Genomic DNA, 18,613 nt, shown 5'->3' with positions numbered 1-18,613 from the left:
GTTCCCCTGCTGCAGAGGCACAAATGGGGCGAGCCAACAGAACAAGCAAATACATTGAATAATACGCCACCCATCTCTTCTGTGAATGTTTGTCTCGTCAGACACACTCTGACTTTTATCCAGTCTGCAAAGGTGTAACCAAACTAAACAGGAGAGGAGGCATGATTTACTCAGTCAGTGGAATACATTTTTTAGGTTCTTATGTGAGGAGGAAAAACAGACAGTTGGGGGAAATAATTCAGGAGCAGGACATTTTTACTTCGACCGTGGAATAAAGCAACTGTTGAATCTGGAAGACGACATGGAAAAAGGAATTTTTATGTACATATTTTTTTTATTACTCTACTTTGGAAAAGTCCCGATCAGCAGTCGTTTGTCAAATCTGGCTTGAAAAAGATTTTTTTTTTTTTTAAACATGAAGGATTTTCTGTAGATGAGCAGTATGCAGGTGTTAATGTGGTAACCATGGCAATGAAAATAAACAGGAAGGGATCTGATTGGGCGCTGGAGGGCTGGGATCCAAACATACGCCGCCTCAGCTACAAATGCACCACCCTCATCAAGGTAAACTTCAGGTCCAATTAGGGGATGTTTGAATGATTGTCATTTATAAACACAAATTGCTGTGTGTTTTAGTTTATGCTGAGTTATCACCTGCTGCTAGAAAAATAAGAGGTTTTGAGTCTTTTCTTTAAAAGTTTAAGAGGGAACGTTGTGATCAGGTCACATGGTGACCTATAAAGCCCTGAGTTGGGTCAGTAGTCCAAGTGAGAGTCGGTGCACATGACCTGAGACAACGGCATCATTGCTTAAAAACATACACATAGAAGATCACTCCTACTACACTTTATGTACATATCAAATAAATCTCTCTGACATTTCTCATAGTTTATTTTATCCTTTCTACATAGTACAAAATGCTCTTGTAGGATTTTGGCTTTTTTGTTTGGCTTCTTTCACCCCAACCTGTGTTTATTTACGTTAAATAGCTCTAATTAATTAATGGTCTACTTCTAAATATCAGCTGGAGCACATGTTACACCAACTGAAGCGTGATTTCATTAAATAAATACATTTAACATTATTTGTCCACTGTACTGTTATGGTGATCTGCGATTAATCATTTTTATTTCCTTAATAAATTGTTCCGTCCACGCCCAAACCTTCGATGACAGTGTTTCAAGACCTTCAGGTATCTCTTAAGAGTCTTATGTGAAGCGATCCATTTATCTAGCATATGTTTGCTGATTTCAGGATAAATTTTCACTTTGAAGCACCATCACATTAACACCAAGGAGAATCTGTGTTCAATCAGTCATCACCTGCTGAGGAATCACCATCCCACCTTCTTTGTCTATGACCTCCTTTGTCCCCTTGTTTCCCCATACCTCACTGCACGTCCTCCATCCTGAAGCTTCACAGTTTAAGGGAGGTGTTGGGGAGTGAGGTGCTCAGTTCTCAGATGTTTAAACGAATCAATCCTCAGACGAAAACTACTTCCTCCGGGGCCTAAGACCAGGCTATTGATTTGTGAAGCCACAAAGAGCCTCTTTGAATTGCTCTCAACGATGCTCTTCAGTTCATAGACTGTGGGAAACTCTGGGGTCTGTGAAGATGGCTGTCTTGTGATGTCAGATCAGCAGGCACATATCCATTATTTGTGTGTGGTTGGCTGCACACAGTGGGCGTGGCCATGGGCTGAAGAATTATTTTTTTAAAACCCATTTATGTCCATATAATACTATCCATCCAAAAAGATTATAAACTATTAGATACGAGACTATATTATAATTATGTTGTGTTTTAATAATGTTATGTAATTATGTTATAGTTCTCTGTTTCTGGTGAAAGTAGTAACATCCATCAACCTCCTAAATGTTTATGGGAGCATCAAACAGACGCCAGTAGTTATGATAGACTATAATTCAGAGATATCTGCTCTTTACCAAACACGCCTGCTTGAGTTGTGAGACAGAGGTGTAGTAAAACTTTCATGCAGAGCAGCAGAGGGCAGACCACAACCTGCAGACAGACACTGTTGTGGTGAAATGATTCTTACAGACTCTGGAGAGAGCTTGCATAACTTCTAGGGAACCATTTTCACAGAAAGGGTAACAAGACACCTAAAGCTGCAGGTATATCTCCAAGCAGGCCTCTAAGACTGGGTCTTAAGAACGCCAGTTTGATCAGAGTGGCTGTGTAAAAACACTCACTTGATGTGATAAAATGCTAATATGTGGTACGTGAAACATTAAACAGTTCAGCTTAGAGGCATAGCCAGAGCCCACCTGATGAGCACGATGCATTAACCATCTAGACAAGATCAAAAATGGAGTTAAAAGACGAATGATAAATGACTTAAATTTGCCAAAGAAATATTAGCTTTTATGGCACTCTTCAAAAGAAGTGGTGTCCCTCTGAAAACAACCTGAGACGTACCATATCCACAGCTTCTCAGCTGTAGACAATGAACGGTTGATCCCAGGCAACTCACAGTCTCTTACACTGTCACTGCAAGGCCAGTAGGAGGTGCAAAGGTGCAAGACATTAAACAATTTAAATTTTGTAAAATTATTTTTTGTTAAGTTTCCAATCACATATTAATATTAAGCACTTCCTTCACAAGTACAAATAAAAAACCTGGAATTCAGAATCTAAGCTCCCCTTTTTTGTCCTGTCTCTGCAGGAAATCAAAGTTTAATCATTCAGCTGCCCACAGGTGGCAACAACAAGCTTGTCCTCCATTTCTGATTGTCTGTGGCACCTGGAGAATCCACAGTCTGTGGGAGAATATGAGTCTATAAGCTTTTGCCACACAGTTTCAGTCTTTGTAGTTGCACTGTGTAAAAACTTGCTGTGTTATTGCTCTTTCAACATGAATGTTTCTTGTGAATTTATTGTTCAAAGATTATTTTCTCTGTGTGCTCGCTGCAGAGGGCTTTTATTTGTTCATTGATGCAAAAAGAAGAGCCTGTTTATGATTTTATGGCACAATTAGCATATCATCATATCTCATCCTGTGACCTTTGATTTGTCACTCCAATCTAAATGCAAATTAGCTGTAAATGCATTTGTTGCTCGTATATTCACTTAATAACTGTCTCGTCCGCCTTTGTCTTAAATTATTGGATTATTCAGGATTTCTGCAATGATCCGAATGTCTCTTTAGGTTGGTTTATTCCCATATAATCAAAATGTGAGGAGGCTTGTTTAGCTGTATCGGCAGTGTGTGGTTTTCGTGTGTAAGTTCTCTTAAGAGTGTCCTAGGTTTGGGGCCCTTCAGTCTTGAGTTTGCATGTCACTATGTAGGTTATCGTTTATAGGAGCTCTGGTTTCTCCTTCTGTTGACATCATGCCAGGTTAATGCTGCAAATATCGACCAGGAAATTCTCACAAAATATATTCTAATTCCTAAAAGTTCCCCTAATGGTTAAATAAGGTTTTAAAGAAACACAGTCAGTGGCTTCTTTAGTTACATTTTGCCAGCATTGATTTGACTCCATCCTACCTTTAGAACTGTTTTAATGACATAGACCAGTAGCTGGAAACCTTCTTCAGAGATTTTGGTTTATTTTGACATGACAGCATCGCACAGTTGCTGTATGTTTGTCAGCTGCACGTCCACGATGTGAGTCTCCCATTCCACCACATCCCAAAAGGTGCTCTACTGGACTGAGATCTGGTGACAGCGTTGACAATTTGAGTAACGTAACCTGCAGCTACAGTTTCAGACTAACTGGTACTAAAATGTTCAAAAACTCCAGCAGAGGGCAGACTCACCTGAAGAAGAGGTTCAGACGGACGCTGTGCAGTCTGCAGTGGTGAGATGATACTCACACACTCTGGAAACAGTTTGTGTAACTTGAAGTGAACCTTCGAAAGTAACAAGACGCATAAAAGTTACAGCTGTGACTTGGCCGGAGCCTTTAGACTAAGAATCTCATTGACAAGAGATTTTGTGACATTAATTTGTTGATCAGACACATTTTCAAATAACAGATATCAAAGCTACTTAATGCTTGCTGCCCTAAAAGTCAAGGAAAATTCTATTGTGAGAGGAACCCCATGTTATGTATCATGTCAGTCAATAAATGACGGGATAAAATGACATCTTGTGGTTTAGAGGATAAAGTGTGACAGGAGTCAGCATCCTCGGGCAGGGTTTTCTTTATTGTTTGCATTTTTATTCAAGGAAAAGACTAAATGTGGGTTACTTACCAAAAGCATTGTTACAAAGTCACTTACAAAATTTAAACCCCATTAAAAGAACGGGGAGCAGAATGACGTACATTCATAGTTTATCATTTGAAACAGGAATAACTGTTTTCATACGGGTAGTACGTGGGGACACCGTGGTTCATAGTTGACATCCAGAGGCCTCTATCTGCATTTTGTTACCTTTCCACACAGGAGACACCATAGCAGCTGCAAGTGAGTACCTGGCTCATGTCAGGCCTGAATTATTTACCTGATGAAAGAGGTGATGACACACACCCATCCACTGCAGGCAGCATGGACATTACATCAGTGTGGCTCGTCTCAGTCACGTTTGTCCAAAGAATGAGACGGCAGGGCGTATGTGCTTTTCATGAGTCTGTGTTCTGTATCAGTGAAGTTGTAGTTTACTCTACAGTCTCATGTAAACTGGAAAAAGTACAGAACTGGCAGGACATAATGCGCTGCTGTGTCTGCAGACGAGGCCCATTTGGCAAAAGATATTTTTCATGTTTGTGTAGAAGCTCAAGTTTGACAACAGTTTGAGTCTTTAAATCATCTTTGAAGACAAGTACTAGTAATTTACATGTTTTGCTTGAATTAATGTTATTTCTTATGATGGCCAGACAACCACATATGGAAAAGAAATAGAAAAAACTTATAAAGACTTGCATCAGATGTGGCCTACTTCATATAGTGAATCATATAAGGCTTATATGATTTACTCATGAAAGTGGCCACTTTCATATATTTCTTTAGTAAGTATTCAAAACATACAAGTTTCATTTCAATAATTTTTCAAAGAATGTTATATCTGTTTTCACTCTTGTATGCTTTCATACAAGTTTCACACAAGACAGATACAAACTTTATAAGATTTATATATAACTTTTCCATATGAGACTGCCTGATTCTAACTTCCCCTCAACTGAAAAAGCACAGAAAAGATGCTCTCTATAAATATAATGGTTTCTTCTAAACCTGCAGACCTCCTTAAAGCACCTTAAATCAAGTTATTTTGCTAATTTTCTGCTCTGAGTTTTTATTTTTTGACTCTTCTAAAGTAGCTTTGCATGATTCACAGTTCAAAATAATAATTTCTATGCATTTTTAAGGCTCTCAGTTTATTCTGTCTGAAACAAGCTTCCCTCCTTCTCCCTTTAAGACAGTTTTGTTCTGACTGGTTGCTTCTTGTAAACAGAAGCTTTGAGTGGGGTGTCAGTGTGAAAACTTGAAAACTGTATGTCTGAGATTACTATAGTATTAACACTGTGCAGAATGAAGTGTGTGGCTCAAAGAGTTTTATATCCTGGTTGGTCACACGAGCTTCCCGGTGCTGTTCAGTGGGTCATGTCCCCATTTGCTGTCTGGTTAGTTGACCTGGGGGCTTCATTGATCTCTGAATGACTTCTATATAAAGCTGTTAATGTGAGACTGGGGGTTGCCGTGGGGGGAATACTGCCCTGAAACATGGTTACAGGGCCTATTTGAGCCTGTCCCAGCTCACACTGGGCAACAGGCCAGTGTGAGCCTGGTTTGAGGAATTGTTGGTTTTGGTATTTAAATGGGAAGCTCAGATTATCAGCAGGTAGATCCACATATTTGATTTTGGGAGTTTTTTGAGCAGCTGCCAAGTTATTTGTGTTTCACTTGTTAGGCAGATGTATAACCCACTGCAGTAAGGAGTCACTGCCTGGGTGGGGTCTTTCTCTGTGGAGTTCTGTACATGTCCATGTGCCTGCATAGGTTTCCTGTGGGTACTCCAGTTTCTTCCATTAGCCCAAATAAATGCTTGTTAGGTGAACTGAAGAAGCGGAGCTAAAAGGACAAACTCAAGGAAGAAATCTGTCTCATCTTATAGTTCTTTAAAAACATTTTCATAGCTTCACATTAACATTAACATTAACAGTCATTTAACAGTCACAAAGAAAATGAGTCTCCCAACACTTTCAGAATCACCATGATGAGACATTGGAATAGATGCATCAGATAACTTCATTATACTGTGTTACAGAGATGCAGGAAATATTCAGATTCATGGAGAAATAGAAATGCAATGCAAATGCTGAAATTGGCTGCAAAATGTCTTTAAAATCGCTCTATTTAGGAATTTAAAAAAAAAATATTTGCTTAAAGAAAAAATGTTTATGTTAGTCTATGCATATGAGAAATAATATTTACTAAACTTTGTTTGTAGTGGTGTAATTAGATTTCTGTTCAAGTAACAAACTCATCTCTCTGATCTCAGTGCTGTTTCCATAAGCTCATCAGTTACCATCCAAACCTACAGCAAGTGTTCAGCACTGTAACATACAGCTGTTTGTCAGAAATAACAGCAGTAAAGGAAACATGGAAAAGAAAATGAAGGGAAAGAGAGAGAAAGAGAAAGAGAGCGGCACACAACAAGAAATATAAACTAAGAGACAGACAGACACCAAACAGATCCTCTGTGTTAAATAATTCAGCATGTGGTCTCTCTCTCTGTGTGTGTGTGTGTGTGTGTGTGTGTGTGTGTGTGTGTGTGTGTGTGTGTGTGTGTGTGTGTGTGTGTGTGTGACAGATGCTTGGTGGTGTAATGTTCAGGTGGCTCAGTTGGCTAGACGGAGTAGTTACTTAATTAAAGTGACTTATATGTAACGCACACTCAAACAGCTATTCATGGTGACACACTCACCCCTGAGTCAGAGCTCACGTCTCATGCTGAACACGGCTGGCATTCTTCTGTAGTTGGAGAGGAAGAAGATAAACAAACCAATATGAAAACCGTCAAAAACAATAATAATGGCCGACAGGATGTTTTAGAGTTGAAGCAGTTCATGTGGTTTCTTTCTTTCTCTTGTCTTTCACTGCTGTGGTCACCTACTCCCCCACTCACCTACAAACAACACCCTCTATTTCTCCATATTTTCACACCACGATCACGCAAACACATCAGCTCAACGGCAGCACATTCACAACAGCCTCACAGCACGCACAGACTTGCAGGACACATAAGCAAGCCACGCTTGTTCATATTAGTGAATATTCACACACATAGTCAGACTTATGGAGCCTCTCACCACACTTCTTTTTCTCTTTCTATTTACAAACAAGGGATGTTTCCATATTCTCTCCACCTGTCTAAACGAAACACCCAGCGTACATCATTAGACATACACGCACAATTAAGGGCATGCTGAGGTTTGTCACATGGAATGTAAATGGAGCTGGCACCAGAGGAAAGAGGTTAAAAATATTTAACCAGCTTAATAAACTACAGGCAGATGTTGTTTTATTACAAGAAACTCACAAACCTGTCACAGGTTTAAATGAACTTAAAACACCTGAGTTTCCTAACGTGTTTGCAGCCGGTTATAATTCTAGACAACGGGGAGTAGCAATTTTAATACATAAAAATGTTAATTTTACAGTACTCGATACAGTTATAGATCCAGAGGGTAGATTTCTAATTATTAAACTATCAATATTGAACAAAAAACTATGTATTGTTAGTGTATATGGTCCAAATGTTGATGAACCCTCATTCTTTCACGGTTTTTTTAGTGCACTCTCTGAACACCTTGATTGCACACTCATTCTTGGCGGTGACCTCAACCTTGGACTAAATGAAGACATGGATAGGCTCAACACAACAGGAACTCAGCGTAATTGGCAGTCCACAAATATAATCAAACAGTATATGAACGACTTTGGTCTTTGCGATGCATGGCGCTCTCTTCACCCCACCAGTAAGGAATATACTTTTTTCTCGCATGTTCATCACTCCTACTCTCATCTGGATTATTTTTTGGTCAGCAGCTCACTGCTGTGTGACATTTCAGACACTGAGATTCATCCTATAGCTGTCAGCGATCATGCTCCTGTATCTTTAACACTAATGCACAAGAATAATACTACGCCAAGTAAAAACTGGAGATTTAATATATCACTACTTAAAGATGAAGACTTTATTAAATACTTTAAAAAGGAATGGACTTCATATTTAGACTTTAATGACACTCCCGGAATATCTGCTTCTGTTCTATGGGAAGCAGGGAAAGCTGTGATGAGAGGTAAAATAATTTCTTTCTCATCACACAAAAAGAAAGAAGAAAACAAAAATATTCAGGAATTAGAAAAAAACATCAAATCACTAGAAGAAGCCTACGCGTCCCACCAAGATCAGGAAACATTGAACAAAATATGCAAAACAAAACTAGAATTAAATGAAACTATTAATAAAAAAACACAATTCCTTATACAAAGACTTCGCTTGCAAAATTTTGAACACAGTAACAAATCAGGTCGATTTCTAGCTAACCAGCTAAAAATAAATAAAGAAAAAACAACTATATGTGCTGCTAAAGATTTATCGGGGAACATAATATATGATCCTGGAAGAATAAACAACATTTTTAGGGATTTCTATGAAACTTTATACTCACCACAAATAAACCCATCTAAAAATGAAATTGATCTGTTTCTTGACAACGTAACTCTTCCAAAATTACTAGACAGTCAAGCAATGGAATTGGATTCGCCACTGACGCCAAGTGAACTCCAGGAAGCCCTGATAAGTATGCCCAATAATAAGGCTCCAGGTCCAGACGGCTTCCCTGCAGAATTCTACAAAGAATTCTGGACAATTTTGGCACCAGTATTCCACAGCATGTTGCAGGAAATCGAGGAAAAGGGCAGACTACCACCAAATATGAATTCTGCCAACATTAGTCTCCTGCTAAAACCAGGCAAAGACCCTTTATTTCCCTCAAGCTATCGTCCAATTTCTCTTTTAAATGTAGACCTTAAAATAATCTGCAAAGCTCTCTCAAAGAGATTAGAGAAAATGACCCCCCTCTTAATTCATCCTGACCAAACTGGTTTCATAAAAGGTAGGCACTCCTCAACAAACACTCGTAGATTACTTAATTTAATAGACTACTCATACGATAAAAACATCGAAGCCATAATATTATCTCTAGATGCAGAAAAAGCATTTGACAGAGTTAATTGGAAATTTTTATTCGCAACTTTACACAAATTTGGTTTTGGAAACTCTTTCATAAACTGGATAAGAATATTATACAATTCCCCAACGGCTCGTATCAGAACAAATGACCAGACATCCTCCAGCTTCTGTCTCCTGAGGGGCACCAGACAGGGATGCCCACTCTCCCCCTCACTTTTTGCAATTTTTATCGAACCTCTAGCAGCAGCATTTAGACAGGCTACAACAATTAAGGGCATAAAATGTAAGAACATAGAACATAAAATCAGTCTCTATGCGGATGATGTGTTGCTTTTTCTGCAAAACACACAAACCAACCTCTCTGAGGTAATTACTTTAATAAACTGGTTTTCAAGAGTTTCAGATTATTCAATTAACTGGCCAAAATCTACAGTTCTCCCCATTAACTGCTCCTTCCATAATTCTTCCTCTGCCCCACTGCAATCCGGAAATATTAAATATTTAGGTATTAATATCTCTCCTAAGCTTTCAGACTTAACTAAACTAAACCACATCCCACTTCTAAAGAAAGTAGAAGGCGATCTGACTAGATGGAAATCTTTACCCATATCACTCATGGGAAGGGTCGCCACTATAAAAATGATGATCTTGCCAAAAATAAATTACTTATTTTTGATGATCCCTAACAAACCATCACAAGATTGGTTCAGATCTCTGGATTCATATATTTCCAAATTCCTTTGGAAAGATAAACCCCCGCGTATTAGCTTAAAAACGCTACAAAGAACCAAGGATAGAGGAGGATTAGATCTGCCTAATTTTCACCAATACTTCTTAGCCAACAGGCTTCAGTTCATCTCAGAATGGTTAAAACATACCTTCTTAGTTGAGCCCTGGCTAGATGTTGAACAGGCACTATGCAAGGATCTAGAGATTTCAGACCTACCATTTATTAGCTCAAACATCAAAAGACATGAATGCTTTAAAAGTATCAACATCAGCTTTTCTCTGACAGCATGGTGGGAGTTTCTAAAAATAACGGAGTCTTCATTAATCCCATGCAAACGTACACCTATCTGGAATAACCCTGACATACTACAAAACAATAATATGATTAATTTCCCAGAATGGAGTTGTATAGGAATTAAATACTTAGAACATATATTAGAGGGAACAGAATTTATTCCATTTGACAGACTAGTTGAACAATATGGGATCAACAAGACAAGGTTTTTAGAATATCAACAAATTAAATCCATAGTAAAAAAGAAATTTAACCTCAGTCAAGTTGAATTACAAACACCACTAAGTGCGGCACATTTTCTTACTCTTAAATCCCCCAAATTATTATCTAAAATATACAGAACACTTTCTAAATTAGATGAATCAATATCCCTTCCTACTGCAAAGTGGGAAGCAGATTTATCAGTCAACCTAGACCAAAACTTCTGGTCTCAGATTTGCTTAAAAACTTTTAAATTAATTAAAAATCCCAGTCTGCAATTAATACAATATAAAATACTTCATAGAGTGCACTATACAGGTCATCGGATGTTCAAGATGGGCTTTACATCTTCCAACAACTGCTCACACTGTCAAGGCAATACACCAGACAATTACATCCACGCTCTTTGGTTCTGTCCACCAGTGCAAAAGTTTTGGCGCAAGATATGTGAAGACTTATCAAAATGTCTGAAATGTAACATTCCAACCTCCCCCTTAGTGTGTTTGTTGGGCAGCTTAGATAATGTCACTTCAGAAAAGAATATCGCCCATATGATCTTCACTGCCCTATGCATAGCCAAGAAAACAGTCCTCATGAACTGGAAAAATAAAAATAATCTTAATTCTAACCAATATAGAAATTATCTATTAGATTACATTAGTCTTGACACAGCCTCTGCCACCACATTAGATCAATTGCTCTGGGCCCCTTTTATCAGCTCCATCACCTAGTGGGGGTGGGGGGTCATAGTTTGGTCCCGCCTTCACTGTTGTGATTGGTGAGGGGGTAGGGACAGGCTTAGGGCGTCGGGGGGTTCCCCGGAGGCATCTTCCTTGGGGGGCTCAACCCGGGGTAGCGGTCACGTCCGGTTGAGGGCTCTGTTGGCTCTCAGGTGACTGCTTCCTCGCGGCTGCGTGCAGCGGGGCTAGGGGAGGGTCTGTGCTGACGGACGTGGGTTACTGACCTGGCAACCTGGCTGCCCCTGGGTGGGTCCGGGATGGGCGTGAGGTTCTGGGGGCGCTCCGTCTCTGGGCTGGGGCCCGGGCCGGGCCTCCGGGGCTCGGGTCCTGGTTGGTGTGTTGCCGGGGTTGTGGGCGGGTGGGTGCATGGGGGCCCGGCCCTGGAGCAGGGTGCCGCCGGTGCATCGAGCCGCCTGGGGGGCTCTTCAACTGGTGGGGGGGATGGTCACATCTTGCAGGAGCTTTCTTCTCTCAGGAACTCTCTGCAGGAGGGGGAGATACAGGAGAGGTGGAGGAAGATCTCAGCCTGGGCGTTTACCGTCTTATGTAGTCTGGAAGATGTGTGGTTGGTGGGGTGGGTGCAGTTTTCTCTGTGGTGGGGTTGGGTGGACTGTCCAGGGCTCTGTGGAGCCGGGGGGCGCTACTGCACTGGGCCCCGGTCTGATGGGCCTGGGCCCCCCTTCCCTGGCGGGTCGCGGAGGGTGGGAGTGCCTACTGGGGTCAGCGGGGGAGCTGGCCCCAGGGAGGGGTTACCTGCCCCTCCCTTCCTTCCCTCCCCATCTCCAGCTGCCTCCCTCTTCCCGCTCCTCCACAACCACCCACACATGCAGGGCCTTGGAGTGGGGGTATGTCACCAGGGTGCAGAGGAGGCTACCCCCCCCCCCCCCCCCCCGTCCCCTTCTGGCTGCCTCTGCCTCAATTTTATCCCACAACTTAGACATTCACATTATTCACACTCTCATTACACATACATATAGGATCTTGGGGGTGGGCACAATCACGGAGTCCAAATCACCATCAGGGTGTATACCTCACCCCTGACGTCGTTGCCCACCTCTCAATTTTAAATACACTTAGTCATTGAGGGTTAGCAGGAGGGACTATGCGCTTACCTGCTGCTCCTTGGCAGGTAGCTCCATGCCCTCCTGGGTTTTAATTGCACCTTAGAACACATATGCATCAACACTACAATGAGCGGGTGGAGGGAGGTTTGGAGTCTTCTCCCACCCCCATTCTCTGCGGCCTGCTGGAGCGGGAGGGCTAGTAGGAGGAGTTGGCCGTCCGACTGCGGTCTGGGGTGTGGGGCCTCCCTGCTGCTGCGGAGTCGGGGTGGTCTGCCTCTCCCCCCCGCAGGGAAAAGGGTAACACCACCTGGGTCTGGGTGCAATTCCCCCCTCCAGGGGCAAGGGTACCTAGACCCGGTTTGTAGAGTACGCTTGGGGAGTGTGATTGTGTGTACAACGTCTCTTTATGTCTGTCTCCACGTTGGTTGAGTGTGGAGTGAGTGCATATGAGAGCATGAGGGTGGGAATGGATGTTTGTGTCTGTGTGTGCCTGTATGTCTGTGTCTATATGTCAGGTTGGGTATCAGACGCCACCTCTCTGGGGACACCTCAGGCCCTCCAAGGTTTGGAGGCCTATCTCCACCCACCACCACTTCCCCTGCCGGTGGCGGACTCCCTCAGGTGTCGGTGTGTTGGTGGTTCTTTGTGTCCGGGGGTGGGCGTCCAGGTACACACCGGCTCACTCCTTGGCGGCCGCTTGTCGGGGCCTGGGGCCTGGGGCTCGCTCGGGCCCCTTTGGAGGTGGGGTGCCCCCGGCCTCTCGGCCTGGGGCTCGGTCACTCAGGCACAGCTGGGGGCCGGCGGAGCTCACGGGCGCGTCACTGCAACTCCCCCTGACTTCTGCTCCGCGGCTGCTGGGCGAGCCCTCATCTGGGACTCTCCTCAGCTCTTACTGGGACAGTGGCGCGGCTGCCCCTCTGTTGGTCTTCCATGGTCTCTTGTGTTCTGGGGGCCTCTGGATGTCTGGAGTTTTGATCTCCTCCATACCCGCTTCACACCCTGGAGGACGGGGCTGTGGCCCCCCCACACTCCCTAGCAGATCATTACATGGAGAAACCTTTGGAATGCTAGCATGCTGATCCACACAGGTATGCACACATGGGTATTCACAGACGCGGACTAAAGCTTTCTTGGCTGCTGCCTCAAAGCACACTGTGCGCTGTCTATCTTGCGTGCTGCACAATATCGTTTATTACTTAGTAAATACTGATATCTATGACTAGCTAGTTTATTGTGATGGTGCTTTGTTTTCTCTATTATTATGTTGCTCTTTGTTGTTTGCTGTCTCCTCTGTTTGTTTTTGTTTGTTTGTTTGTTTGTTTTTTCTCCATACAGGTGACCCAGGAGTTTTTTTTTTGTTTTTTTTTCTCTCTCTTCCCCCCTCTTCTCACCGTCTCTTCTCCCCTTTGGTTTTCTTTCTTTCTCTCCCCCTCTCTCTCTCATTCATTCCCCCTGTCCTATTTATTAAAAAAAAAAAAAAAAAAAAAAAAAAAAAAAAAAAAAAATGACAAAGTATGAACTGAAGCTCTGCCATCACGTACTGCTGTTTCTGATGTCATTTTAAGAGAGAAAAAAAAAAAAAAAAAAAAAAAAAAGAGTTGAAGCTAATTAAATTTTCCACCCATCCACTCAAAACTAAAAAAGTCTGGGTCAGTGGGTCATTTAAGACAGATTATTATTCATATCAAAGTTTATGCCAGTCCGTTCAGATATTTTATTTGTACAAGCCTCTGGACAGTAAAAACATTTTGATCCCACATACTGATGCAGTGCAGTGATGAAGCAGTCAGCAGCGTTGCCTCACATTGAGAAAGGTCTGGCTCTAATCTGACATTTATTTATTTGCAAAGACGTTGTTCTCTGGAGTAAGTCTGGAACAGTAAGTCATTTCATTTTCACCAAATTTAGATGCAAAGAGACATTTTTTCCTACAACTCAAAAGCTACTTTTTACCTTTAACATTATAGACAAATCTCAAAGAGATCTCATCAGATCTCTTTTCAACGAGTTTCTTTGTGGTTGGGCAAGTTTCACTCGTCATTTATTTATGTGCAAACTTTTAATCCGTTTTGGTTTGGCCTATTATGTCACAGCCGGGCGACAAAGGCTGTCCCAGTTAGGAGGCTGCTCCAAATGCGGCCGACCCATTCTTCATTTCGCCGAATTTCAGGGGGGGTTGGGTGTATCCTCCGTGGCCCAACCTATCCCAGAATTCATAGCGTGGTCCAGCAAATTCCAGTTTCCAACAATGGCGGCAAATACTTAGTTTTAATATTACTCTTATTACTATTTTCAATACTTTTTTATTTAAATCATTATTTATAATATTTTTATAATAATATAAAAATACTTTTAAAATGCAGCAATGGCGGAGGAGCACGACTAAAGAGTTTGAAATATTACTCTTTCTGGGTCACAAAATAAACTTTTAAGATATTTTCAAGAAAGTAGGTTTGTAAACTTCAAATATCTGCTTGATTTATCAAGACATCACATATTACATGTTACCCACCAGCTCGATAGCTGACTGGGTGGTCAAGGCTCACTCGAGCCGGCGAGAACACTGGACTCCCAGCACATTGTTTTCAGACCTGCGCAGTCCTTCGCTACTCAGGTTAAACATGATATATAAATCACTTAGATAACTTAAAAATGCTAGTTTGGCTTTTTTCAGTGTTTCATTTGTTCCTGAGTAAATCGGTTTGGCTGAGATTAAAGTTATAGTTTTCACACATCTGAATAAACGTCAAACAGAAAACTGATTAAACAGAAGTGTGAGATGGTCGAGAATTTACTCACGTCCTGATATATTTTAGTGAGCAAGGAGCAGACAGCTGAGTTTAACTCCACCGAGACAGCTGGTGATACAAATCTCAAGGCTAGACCGTCCAATTTCACAGCCTCACACTTCCAGCCTTCTCGGTCTTCGAAGGACAAGCCCCACATAGACGCCGAAGGCTGGGTCCTCCGAAGGATGCAGCCCCTGAATTGGGACACAGCCAAGGCTAGACACACAGACATGGAGTATGACTGGTTAGGGGAACAGACGGAACAAACACAGAAACAAGAGTAACTAAACATGAAACACAGGAGGCACAGAAACCAAGAGACTAGAAATTCTAAATAATAATGAAAGCAAAGACTATTAATAATTCAAAAACACTGGGTCACTGACTCAGGACCATGACAGCATCTGAAATGACCAAATTCTACCCTCCTCTCAAATTTAAGCTGAAAGTGAAAGGCCATTATTTTACTTATGTGATGCATCCTGTGGTGACTACAGCGTATTTATGACAGTAGGAGCCTGCAGTGGGCTTATCTAGGCAGAAATCCAACACCATAGGACACACCTGAGGAGGAAGTGACACCTGGTTGCCATGGACAGCAGGGGATGGGTTAACAAAATGTGATGTAGAGAGTCTGGGAGAGAGCGAGAGAGCAGGAGGATTGTTGGTCCCAAAATGTTACAGTGGAAACTTACTGCACATTTTCAAATTGATTTCTTTATTGAAGTTTTTACATCCAGCAAGGTCAGAAAACAGGACCCTGGTCTGGGCAGAGCTGTTTGACTGTAAGAGGACTGATACTCGACCTGTTTTTCTTGGAATTATTTTTCCCCACGACCCCAACTTTTTTTTTTTTTTAGATAAACCCGGTGAAGACAAACAGAGGTGATGTGTGCCTGTGATCTGGGAGGAATTTCGTTTGTTAAACATTGAAGATTTTGGAGAATTTTGCAAGAAACTAAAATTCAATGAACATCTGAACAATTTCGAAACATTTCCTCTCATACGTGTGGGTATCGCCTCTAGACCGTTACCTCTGGATATAACTGTGAGCGTGCTTGTAAGTAAGTTTTCACTGTGCACGTGAAGATGTTCAAGCGTCGGGATTATGTGGAGCTTTATGAGAAGGATCAGGCCAAATGGGCGCTGATACGCAACGTCAACACTGTGATGAAACACAGCACTCTGCTGCCGGTATGCTGACACTGCTTGTGTCTTAAGTCTCATGAGTCATAATTACATGGCTTTTATCTGTAGCATTTGTGTTGCTCCCTGCTTTGTTATTTACGTGTGCCTTTTTTCTTATACACGAGAAGAATGCTGATGTAATACTGCAGAACTGTGTGTTAAAATAATTATGCATGGTTTTCTGTTCTGGGTCACTTTTGACTCATGGGTCATCTGAAGAGATCATGTGTGTTTACGTTTTTAACATGGCTGTTTATGTGTGTATACTTCTTTTACTCATGCTTCCCATTTTAGCTTCTCTTCATTCTCTCCCTGTTCAATCCAGAATTTAATTTAGAATCCCCTGCTCATGTACAAAGCGCTGCATTTTAAGCCCCCATCAATAGTATCTTAAAGACCTCATAGTGTTGTACACTGCTCAACACACTAAGGGAATAATTGTCAGTCAGAGTAAGCTTCAGTTAAACTTCGTGAGCATTGAGCTGGTCAGTTAAGGGGACTGTTAATGCTGAAAGACAACAATGACACACCCCCCAAAACAGGAACAACTTTACAGGTGGACACCCCCCCCCCCCCCCCCCCCCCCCCGAACCCTACAGAGGTAGCACAGGTATTCCAGCTCCTCCTGGATGGCACATCATTATTGCCGCTCCCAGTAGGTTAGCTGCGTCACTCAGCACAGTCTCAAGTGCATGGAGGAGATTCCAGGAGACAGGGACCGCAGAAGGTCCTCAAGCCATCAGCGGGACCAGTATAAGGTCCTTTGTGACAGGAAGAAAAGGATGAGCACTGGCAGAGCTACAGGCCATTTGTGTGAATGTCTCTGACCACGCAATCAGAAACAAAAGTCATGAGACCTGAGGGCCCATCGTCCTGTAGTGGGCTCTGTGCTCACTGCTCAACACCGTGAAGCCCGCCTGGCATTTTCCATAGAATACCAGTATTGGTAGGTCAACCACTGGAGTCCTGTGCTTTTCACAGATGACAGCAGGGTCATCCTGAGCACGTGTGACAGACATGAAAGGGTCTGGAGAAGCTGTGGAGAACATTAAGATAGCTGTAAAATCATTCAGCACGACTGGTTTGGTATTGGGTCAGTGATGGTAGTGGGTCCCAGGTTCCTCCTGGTGCACGATACGCCTCATGTGGTGAGAGTATGCCGGCAGCACATGGAGGATGGAGGATCTGATACCACTGAGGAGGAGCCACGCTCAGCTGACTTATATCCAGCTGAGTGAGACGTTATGTTTTGGTCCATCCAACTCTGCCAGGTTGCACCTCAGACTGTCCAACAGCTCAGCGATGCCCTGATCTGAGGTCAAGATCTGGGAGGAGATCCCAGGACACCATCTATTGTCTCATTAGGAACAGGCCCCGATGTTATCAGGCATGCAAGCTTCTGTAGGCCGTACAAACTACTGAGTACCATTTTAAATGGCTGCAATGAATTTTTGTGAAATTTTAGATTACTGGCTTAACATAAAATCTTTATGTAAATTGGATTAAACCTAAAAACTGGGTCTAGTGGTAACCTACTAGAAACGTCTGGAACTGATTAAAGGTCAGACAGAAACCCTCAAAGCAAAGCAAGGATTGTCAGTCTGCTGCAGGTACTGTATTAAAAGCCAGTCGAGTGTAGAGTAAAGGTATATAAGACACATTATTAAAGAGAAACAGTTGTCAAAGAAACCATAATTTAATTTCACGTACAGAAGCCTGTAACACAGAGATGAAGGTAGAAGTTCTAACTTCTAGGGGGAAAAGCTTTTTATGGCTTTATTTTGGGCCGAAGTCAGCAGATTTTTTTAAACTGTATTATTCGATTTTACTTTTCATTTTATAAATGCAGGTTTTCTGTCTTCATAGCCTTTAAAATAAAAGTTTCAAAGACATTTAAGGATTGCTGCTGTGTGGCAAGATTTGTTTCGAAAGGCTTTGAGGAATTATTTAACCTACAGTCTGATTTCTTCAGACCACGAGCTGGTTCTAAGTTTTGATGAAAAATATTGTTTTTCATGATGAGTTCACATATTAACGCACTTTTCTGTCAATGCTGCTTCACGGTTTCTTTCTGCTTCTGGCTGATTTCTCATGTGATCTGACATTGCTGTTACTCTGACCTTGATACTTACTCTGTTACTCTGACGCTGAATGATTTAACTCCCAAAATCCTAACATCCTGATTTCGGTTTGACTGTCTGACTTCCTTTCAGGGCGACTATGTCTGGTTGGACCTGAAGACTGGTCGGGAGTTTGAGGTGCCGATCGGTGCAGTGGTCAAACTCTGTGACTCCGGACAGATCCAAGTGGTGGACGATGAAGGAAATGTAAGCACTTACATACAAATAAAACTTGTTTTTTAAAGAACATGTCTTGGGAAGCATGTCAGTGTCTAACACTAATCACAGACACCATGTGACCGTTGAGATCATTAAAAACGTTTT

The 18,613-nt window shown here is 42.1% G+C and overlaps 1 protein-coding gene across 6 annotated transcripts in view; it reads left to right on the top strand.

Moving 5' to 3' along the window:
- Positions 1 to 18,613, top strand: part of LOC146560292 (unconventional myosin-VIIa-like) — a 75,874-nt gene that overhangs the window by 16,497 nt on the left and 40,764 nt on the right. For 4 of the 6 annotated variants that reach the window (XM_085244268.1, XM_085244266.1, XM_085244267.1 and 1 more), the window contains exons 1-2: positions 42 to 564; positions 18,383 to 18,496. In XM_085244268.1, the coding sequence (XP_085100394.1) occupies positions 466 to 564; positions 18,383 to 18,496 (213 nt within the window). In that variant the 5' untranslated portion in view covers positions 42 to 465. Of the gene's footprint in view, positions 1 to 41; positions 565 to 15,342; positions 16,176 to 18,382; positions 18,497 to 18,613 lie in introns of those variants that run through there. The other 2 variants (XM_085244270.1, XM_085244269.1) reach the window with 2 other exon arrangements.

This window comes from Mchenga conophoros, linkage group LG14 (genome assembly GCF_057382185.1).
Source record: "Mchenga conophoros isolate Kocher_MC1m ecotype Shallow Benthic linkage group LG14, M_conophoros_male_GT1.1, whole genome shotgun sequence".
Lineage (NCBI taxonomy): Eukaryota > Metazoa > Chordata > Actinopteri > Cichliformes > Cichlidae > Mchenga > Mchenga conophoros.
Note: the sequence above shows the minus strand (reverse complement) of the source record. Positions and strands in the feature narration are given on the sequence as shown.